At 46.8% G+C, this 9,678-nt stretch overlaps 1 protein-coding gene across 2 annotated transcripts in view; it reads right to left on the bottom strand.

Moving 5' to 3' along the window:
* Kcnh1 (potassium voltage-gated channel subfamily H member 1) overlaps nucleotides 1-9,678 on the bottom strand; it is a 304,488-nt gene that overhangs the window by 256,711 nt on the left and 38,099 nt on the right. For both annotated transcript variants that reach the window (XM_028760606.1, XM_028760615.1), the window contains exons 4-5: nucleotides 5,762-5,890; nucleotides 1,123-1,241 (exon numbers count right to left, since the gene is read on the bottom strand). In XM_028760606.1, coding sequence (XP_028616439.1) covers nucleotides 1,123-1,241; nucleotides 5,762-5,890 — 248 coding nt within the window. The remainder of the gene's footprint in view (nucleotides 1-1,122; nucleotides 1,242-5,761; nucleotides 5,891-9,678) is intronic.

The raw sequence follows: 9,678 nt of genomic DNA, 5'->3' as shown, positions 1-9,678 counted from the left end.
AAGAAAGAAAGAAAGAAGAGAACCATTACATTGAGGAACATCTAGTTTCACAGAATTCATCAGAGTAGAAGGAGAAAGAAGAAAGAAAGTCAGATATGATAGAATAATTATGCACACCAAGGCCAACTGAAAAACAGTCACACACAAATGAAATCTATACAGCTGTTGTCCAGGGCTAAGGTTAGGAGAAATAGGAACAACTGTCTTTTACAAAGAGATGTCGTGGGCTACTGAGATGTCTCCATCCCGGCCTACTGCAGGCAGTTCCTGTCATTGTATGCTGTCCCCAGCATCAGAGGACCCTCCATGTCCTCTTCAGTCACCTGAGCTCACATACAGGCACATGCACCTGCACACACATGCATACATACTCTCATATGCAAATAAATGAAAGACTACATTTTTAAGTAGACTGTACATTATATTGTAAGCTATTTCATGTGCTATGAAAAAAATACCTACAGCAGGTTAAGAGTAGATGGGGCACTTTGTCCTTCCCTTGATTAATGATGTGATTGTTTTGGTCCTTTCTGTCTCCTTGTCATGTGATAAAACAAGTACTGACGGGTGTCAGCATTCCTGAAAGTGCAGTGTCCCTTTCTGGGTGACAGTGGTGTCCTCCAGCAACCATGGCACAAGGATCATGAAATGCAAAAGAGTGACTTTATCAGTGTGGCTTAAGGAAAATGTATGTGCACCCACTGACAGGGGGATGGATCCTGTATGTTGTTTTCCTTGAATAGTCTGTATTGCTCAGATTACAAAACTGTCTATGATTTATAAAGTTTTTAATGGCCTCCTTTACAAATGAGAAGCACTTCCAGCTCCTTGCTGTGTCCTAAGAAAAGTGAGCTGATGCCTGTAATCTCAAGTAAGTCTGACCACAGGGCCACCTCTAGCCTGCCTTTATGTACACCAAAGTGTGAGGATCAAAGCAGGCACGTCCCTTCCCCCATTGTTACACAGCATGCTTTATGGAGCCCAGTCAAACCAAAGTGCCAGCCCAGAGGCCAGAGGTCCCACAGGTCCTCTTTCACACTGCCACAGCATCTCCATGCCATGCCACGTTCTCAGCCCACATGTCCCTAGGAATTAAGGCTGATGGGCTATCCCCACCCTTACCTCTGCCAGACGCGAGTGCTTGTGAACGTTCTCACCCTTCTGCACACTGGGGGCCAGCTGTTGCAGGACTCCCCTGCTGCTTGTCAGAGCTCTGGTCAGTCGGGCAAACTTCCCCCAACCTGAAGCAGACAGAAAAACACAAAGACACGGTTAGCCACACATTAAGAGAGCACAGGCATTCTCATGGGGCAACACCACAGGACAATGACAGGGTGCTCCAATGAGCCCGTCTCGCATATCTGCAGGCAAGCAAGACCAGTCACTCAGAAATGAACCCTGAAATATCGAGGTTTGGGCAGCAACATGCTTTTCCAACACACTTGAGCTCCATTCTGATCACAGCCTTGAGACACAGTAGGGCAGGTTTTGGGAGCTCTATATACATGAGGTAAGGAGGCCTGGGGTACCTTGGGAGAAAGAATCTATAGTGCAGACTTCTCTAGGCAAGGCTCTTTCACTGGCTCCTACCAGGTGACAGGGATGGTTCTCTGACTTGGGTGACTTTCCTCAGGGTAGTTTCAACTCCTCCATCCACTGATCTTGCAGAAACTGAGCTACAAACTAGAGTTTGTAAATAACAGACTACCCAGCATTGCACTGCCTTCCCCAATTCCAGGAAATGAATAACCAACATCTAGGTGTGTAGGGAATGGCACCGGCTGATTTTATCTATGTGATGAAGGGAAGGTCATGGAGGACAGGTGTTTCTGAGAATCTAAGAAGTCTAAATGGTCCTGGCTGACCTTAAAGTGGCCCCCAAATACAACATTCCAACACTTAACAACAGGCAACATCTGAATCAAGGTTTTGATCAGATAGCTGTCCCGTGAGCCCTCTGGAAGCTTGTCAGGTCTCAAGACCAGGATCTCTAAACACATGTGCTCGGGTGTACAGCAAACAAACAAAGCGTGCAACTGTTACCGGCAGTGACGTCAAGAGTGGGCTACGTGACTCACTTCCATCCCTCAGCCTCTAGAAATAGTCTGCGCCTTCCACAGAAACGGCATCTTCTAAGTTTTACCCTGGAGCACCTTCCCAGGATTGACCTAGAGTCCAGAGGACTGTGGGACTAGGCGGGAGTGGTATGGTTTTCCTATAACTTTAAAAGTCTTTCATCTGAAAAGCTTTGGTCAATGTACCAAGTAAACAGCCTCTTATTTCACTCCAGAAGCACCAGGTGTTAATGGATATAATGGCGTCTATGGTATCTACACATTCCTACCACCACGTGTGCCAGGAAGAGAGATGCAGATCTCTGTGCAGAGGCTGGGCTGTTGGAGCTCCACTCAGGTCAGGAGGAGGGAAAGCCTGGGGTAGGGGTAGGGGCACTGACATCGTCCATGTAAAATCACGACTGACTGAGCTCAGTGGGATATGCCATGGAAATCTCTTTCAGAGACAGGTTCTCCTTCACCTCAGAGCAACGCTGACATTGAACAAGTGGATGCCCATGAGTGGTCAGCGTGAGCCACTCACTGCCTGTGTGTCAATAAACTGTGAACCCACGCAAGTGGCCAGCTTGCAACACTGTCTGCGCCCTGAAGTGTCCCTTCCGGTCTTTTCCCCATCCATGTGCAAACATGAAAAGTCTACAATGGCTGCTGAAGTAGTTTCCGTAATGACAGTTACTGAGGTTAGCTTCAGTAGCTCCGCCTCTCCATCTTCCAGTGAGCAGAGAGAGGTTATGTGAGCACTGGTAGCCGAAAGGCTGTTCTGTGTCTCTGACTCATCATTGCTAACAGCATCTCATCAGTGTGCCCAGGAAGCAGCCCTCATCCTCCAATATTGTAATCTTGTCTCTCCCTTTCATCTGTACACCACCTCCGGTTGGTCAGGTTCAAGCACACAGGTGAGTCTATACCTTTGCGACACCTCTTGCTTTACAAGAAAACAAGAGGGTGACTCATCCCTGTGGGCCATGTAGAGGTGACAGTCAAAGCCCCACACTTCACGCCTGCTCAAGCCTCAAGCTCAACAGAGAGGAAAGCAAAGTCTCTGCCACCTGCTCTCCATAAAGAAAAGCAGAGAGAGAAAGACCAACAGTTGGAACATGAGGTATTCCTCTCTGAGCCCAGGGGTAACCCACCCGCCGGTTACAGAACAGAAAACCCTGCTTGACTTTCAGTCTCTAGTCAGTGATGTGTGTGTGGCACTTTAGTCGGAGTTAGGAAATTAGTCATGGGGGACAGCAGAATGAAGGAGGAAGGTGCCCTGTCACAGTGAAGAGAGTCTAGTGGCACCTCCCAGAGTCTAACAGCAGTGCCCAGGACTCCAAAAAAACCAGTCAACTTTATCATCTAGTTGTTTGCCATTTGTGTGTTAGTTGTTCAGAGAAAAATGTTAGGGACAAGCAGGCTTCCAGAACCACTCCCATGACACACCCTACACCACCCAGACATTCAACTTGTGAAGTACACAACCAAGGCCAAGTAATTTGAAATACAATTTGAGTACACGTGACTTAAAAAACTAATCAGGTAGTAGGAAATGTCCTTTGAGGCTGTTGGGGGAGTTTTCTGCATGTTATCTTCTCCTTGCTTCCAGTCGAGCTTACAAGTGAATTCTAAACAAGCCTGGGAAAGCAGGGAGCTGAAGCCTTGGTGCTGACTGTGGTACTGAACACAGCAGGTCAGGGAGAATGAACAAGAGCATATCCAGAAAGCAAGCCCCAGCCAGAGCAATCCAGCCATACAGTAGCATCTTTCACATCTGGGTAAGATCCTTACAGCCAGAACTGAGGTCAGACCCTCACAGCCAGAACTGAGGTTCACAGCCTGACAGCTCAGGAGACCTCACCAACTCCCAGGCTTTTCTATCACAAACAGCAGACACCACAGTGGGTCAGGCATACAGTGACAGAGGAGGCATGAGAATCAGACCACAGCAGTGGACTTTCAGGTAGTATGAAGCTAGGTTCCCTACCAGGATTCTCACATTGAAAGCTAGTATGCATAAGCACGTACATGTGTTTAGACATGTGTGTGCATGTATGTACATCTGTGTATACAGTTGTGTTTCTATACATATGTGTGTATGCATATGTATGCATGTTTGTGTGTATATGTTTGCACATAGGCTTCTGCGTAGGTACGGGTGTTTATATGTGAATATGTGTTGTGTATGTACGTGTTCAAAATTGTCTACAAATAAGGCCACATGTTACTTGTGTTATTTCATTGACAAAAAAGAATTGACACATGACAAGAAGTTACCTTGGCTAATGGAATAGTTGGGAGGGTCACAGGAGATTCACTGCTGTGTGTACCGAGATTCTCATCAGCAACAAGATGCACTGTGGGGGCAGGCTAGGCTATGTAAGTGGAGCACATGACTCGTGGAAAATAAGCCTGAGAGAGCCTCCCACCACCACACTGACTCATCACTTCTGCGGAGCCGGGTGAGAAGCGCTCTCAGAAGGGTACGCCTTTCCTACTATAATAATAATAGCTACATGCCACTGCATCTCCGCAGAAAACACTTTCACATGGCCAAATCATGCTTATTTCCCCTAAGATGCCTCTCTAACAATCAGTCTTTGTCACATCCAGGGTAACAAGTCCCAGCCTGTCTCTTCCTCTGGACTCCACTGGCGTTTCTCAGCAGCATCTCAGGAATCCTCAAGAGCAGAGAGCTGGAGGAGAAAGCCAAGCACAGAGCCAGGTAGCCAGGCAACATGAAGCACTGCTGGGTTCTTGGCTGAGTGAATGTCAACTGCAGGAGAAGGTATGAAAGAGTGGTTGACACCCGCTGTCCTCTACCCTAGTGAGCCGGTGCAGGAGCCTAGCTTGCCCAGCCATGCTGCAGGCTCCTTTCTGAAACCTCTGGTGCTTCCCAAGCAATACACACCCATGGTCTGGCTAAAACCTAAGGCCATGACCTCTACAACATGTTACTCTAGTCCCTGGCCTCAGTAATGTCTGCCTATCAATTAACCAGCCACAGACATGATACGACCAAGCACATATACATCACATGTAGATACATACGTGCCATTCAGAGCATGGTACTGGGTGTATGACTGTATCCAACTTTTCTCTAATTGTGTGATAGCTCAGATAAGTAAATTCAGCCCACTCTTTGGATTCAAGAACGTAGCAGACACACAGCCTTTTGCCAACATCTTGGTTTCCCCATCACCTCCCTGCTCTGTCTTCTGGGTCCATCACTCCCTCATTTCTAGTTTCTATCTAAAGAGGCTGCAACCATCCACAAGTCAGACCCAAAGATGTCTGCAAGAAAAGTCAGATAAACACAGCCTGACTGCCTCGGTGGGCAACTGTGAAAACCTGTCAAGATCTTCATAGCCTGGTGGAGGTGATGGCCTGGTGCACACAGGACTGTGGGTTCAGTCTCCAGTGGGGAAAGGGATGGAGGGAAAGGAAAGGAAACCTGAAAGTCCCCATGAGGTCAGACATGCTAAGGTGCTTTCTTCCATCCAAGTGTAACTATGGAATGGTGAATTTTTAAATGCTTTACCAGACGTCTTCTGCCGTTCACTTCCCCAAGCACCCTGCATAATGACACAGCACCCGACACAAACTGAGATTTAAATCCTGATCTCTGCACAAGATTGCCTTGGCAACCCCGAATTCTCTGTAGCAAAAGCGAGAGTATACTCGCGCAGATTAGGGTTACAAACCTTTGCAGGAGTCGTCCTCGATGGGCTGCTTGAAGGCAGTTATGTCACTGAAAGTGCAAAGGAACAGGACCACTTTGTCCTGTTCGTTCCTGATCGGAGCGATCTTCACAAAAAACCACACAGGTGTCCCTGAAAGGAACATCAAAAGGGTGGTCAGGTGTTTGCGTCCTCGTCAGAGGGGCTGGAGGGAGAATCAAGAACTCCGGAACGGACAGATACAAATATTAATTCACTGTTAAGTGTTCTCTCGGTGTGGGAGACTCTCACCATTAGTTTTTTTCTTGCTGGGATAAAAATGTACAGAGTGACTACACAGTGGGGGACTTTCTTACAGTCACGTAATCTTGTAAGTACAGTGTCTGAACCTTCATACAACAGAAAGCAGCTTGAAAATCTCATCAGCACTCATGGAAGATACACTGAACTAACAACAGTAAAAAGCACGGGCCAAGTAGATACTGCCAACCACCAACAGACCCTCTCTGTGGCTAAAGTCCACAGTCCACACGAAGCTTGTGAAATTACCAGCCTTATGCACGTGCTTGAACAAGCATGGGCCAAAAACTGAATTTCTAAGTATGGATATCCCTCACGTGTATAACATGTATGTAAGTATGGACACCCTTGACATGTATAAGCACTCAGAAAACAAGCAAATGAAAATATGTCCTTCTTACATCTTGGTTACTGAAATACACATCCATGGTGAACATTCATCTTCCCCTCTGCATAATTTTAGCTGCCAGATTCTGGGTGCTCTGAGAAAGCTGATAGATTATAATGGCACCCTAAGAAAAGCACATTTTGAAAGAAATTCGTAGTACAAAAAGAATAGCATTTCAAAATCACAACAGAATATGACCTTGGAATTATCCTCTGTTTTTAAAAGGTTTCTGTAACAGGATCTTCAGGGGTCTTTGCAGAACCTGTGGGACTCAAACTCTTCTGTATTGAAGCCAGCAAGACAGCACCAAGCCACACCTGGCCGTATTCTAGTTGGCAACACAAAACAAACACTTCTTTCCTCCAAAGAAAACTCCATGCTTCTTTCAAATGGAAATCAGGAACACTGCTACTTTATCAAGCTAATGTCATACCAGATGGGAGGAGCCACACCTATGTGGAGACTAGAAGCCTCACCTCTCCATCCTCCCAGCCCAGCTTCCTGCAGGCTTCCATCCAGTCCTCCGAGCCTTGTCCGTACTGCTAGAACCAGCTGGGCCCCTGTCTCCAGCACACTCAGTAGGGCTACACCGTCTATCCAACAGCCAATGCTTATGAAACCCATGACTGAGATCTTGAGAGCCCCACATCCAGTATGTTGGGGAGCCTTTGCCACTTTTCCCCAGTTTAAGCTCACCATGAATTTCTCACATTTCAATGGTGTGAGCCGTGTGCCCCTCTCCACCCACCTGTCATTCTAGAAACAAATGCCCTGATTAAATACACATGACTCTGCTCACCCCCTGTCTGCCTAGAGAGCTGGTATCAAAAGTTCACACTGCCTTGGAATTCATTCCAAGGTGATCCCCAGGGCTGGTAAGGAGGCAGGAACCACCATTTCCTGGTGTGCAGCTTCCCCTGGAGGGATTTCTGTCCATGTAACCCAAGGCCTTTCCTTGTAGATTGGTAATTTAGAAGAAACCGACTCTTCTCCATTCTGCTCCCTGTTTTATAAATGGTGGGAGGAACAGAATGGACAGGGCAATGGCTGGTGGGAGAGAGGTCTATGATTCTCTGGTGCTACCTGTGACGGGTGGATAAACCTGTGTACCACGGCATGGCTGAAACCTTTCCTACTCCCAGGATCCATTTTCTCAGTCAAAGCAGCGACATTTTCATTTCCACATCTGGATTCCTATATCTCAGTTGGTTCTGATGATGGACAGGGAACTTCTCCACTCCCCAAACCATAACAACTGGGGACTTCTTCCTTAAATAGATATAGCCCAGTGTGTAGATAAGAGTCTCAATCTACTTTCCCTGTCTTACCACCCAGCATGCACTTCCCAGTGGTATGTTGTATACCAGGTAGTCATCTCTGAACTGTGCAGCAAGCAGGCTGGATACTCTAGGACAGATGACTGAGTTTCAAAGACATCAGTTCTAAGGCAGTGTCTTCCAAGACACTCCAGCCTGCCTTCATCCCAAACTATCACTAAGAAAGCAAGTTGAATGGATCAACTTTTCAAGTCTGGAAATGTTCCAGAAAGAACCGGATTCTTCCAGCACAGACCAGAGATTCCAACCCTGTCCTTCCTTCTTCTCAGCACAGCATCTTCCTCTAGTGCAACACCTCTCTCAACAGATGAAAGAAAGAGTTGCTTCAAATGCAAATGAACCTTCTAGAGACTGGAGCCCCACCATCCATTCTCACTTCTCCCTCTCTGGAGGTTCTAAGGAGAGTCAGGGACACTTTGACTTTTGGGTTGATCTTCCAGCTGGCAGAAACCAGATCAGATGGACTCCAGAGGTCTCAGAGCCCAGAACTGCAGCAGGACCACTCTATCATGATTCAAGCCAGTACATTTCAGAGCCCAGATAAGCACTACAGAGACAAGCAAACATTTGATGTCCCGTTCCTATGCTAAGGAAGACAGATGTGCAAGCCCAGGAAGGCAGAATCTGATGGTGTGAAGAGATGGAGAGGCAGCTGCAGCTGCTGCTGGGAGAAGGGTCCACTCAGAGCAAAGGATGATCAATAGAAGGTGAGTTCCAGGCCACAGACCTTATTAGCTCTGATTCTCACATCTAAAGAAGTAACATCCTACCACTTAGCCTGGCCCTGGCAAGTCTGGTAGCCAGATACCACAACACAGGCTTTGATGTATGAGAGATGTCTGGCCCTCCATCACACTTTTTGGGCCTCCTAGGTATACTATACAACCAGCCCTCTGTGCATCAGATCACATTCAACAGCAGCAGAACAGACCAAGCCAACCTCAGTGGCTCTTGGGAAGAACTACATCATGCTGGGCCTAGAAACAGGACTTAGGGGCATCAGCCTCTGCAGGAACAGACTGTCGGGTCTGGGGCTAACTTTCACTAAGATGAATGTTAAATACAGAAACGGGAGACAGCATGGGGTTAAGTCCGTTCTCTCTTTACCATGAGCCTGGTCACAGCAACTTCGTTCCTCTCCACATCAATTACCCACTTTAAGACAGGGATGACTGCCCCAAGATTAAGGAAAAATAAACACACGTAAGACATGGTGTTTAAAGCTACCATTTCCCTTTCCTTCTTCCCTTCCAATTTTTCTTCTAACAATTGAAATTTCCGGGGCTATCTGAATGACTTAAAAGAGAATATATCTCAAAGTGTTTGAGGAAACTCACCCTGTTCTGAGGGGAGAGGGTGTATCATAACCACAGCAAGGGGAAAGCTAGAAAAATCAACGCTTAGCCCTCCACATAATTAAAGAGCATAAAACCAAACCTAAATAATTGGAGAGTGACGGTGTTTGTAGATGAGACAGTACAGCTGGGTAAGATGGTAGATCTCCTGCTTACTGTATAAATAGAACGCAATTTCAGTCAGAATCACGGTGGGGCTTCACATGCTTTTCCCGAGAGCTTAATAAAGTGGAACTCAACTCAGACAGAAAAGTAAAGGTGTAAGCATGGCCTTGGGGGAGGAAGACAATGACAAGGACTACCCACTATAATAATTAAGCATGAGCAGGACTGTTTGCAAGACAAACAATCATGAAAACATCATCACTGTGGGCTGGTGGTAGCACATGCCTTTAATCCCAGCACTTGGGAGGCAGGGGCAAGCAGATCTGTGAGTTTGAGGCCAGCCTAGTCTACATGTCTACATAGTGAGTTCCAGGACATCCAGGGCTATACAGAAAACCCTGTCTCAAAAAAAGAAAAGAGAAGAAGGAGGAGGAGGAAGAAGAGGAGGAGGAAGAG

This window comes from Grammomys surdaster, unplaced genomic scaffold (assembly GCF_004785775.1).
Source record: "Grammomys surdaster isolate TR1022 unplaced genomic scaffold, NIH_TR_1.0 130, whole genome shotgun sequence".
NCBI lineage: Eukaryota > Metazoa > Chordata > Mammalia > Rodentia > Muridae > Grammomys > Grammomys surdaster.
This window is presented reverse-complemented; position numbering and strand designations above follow the sequence as displayed.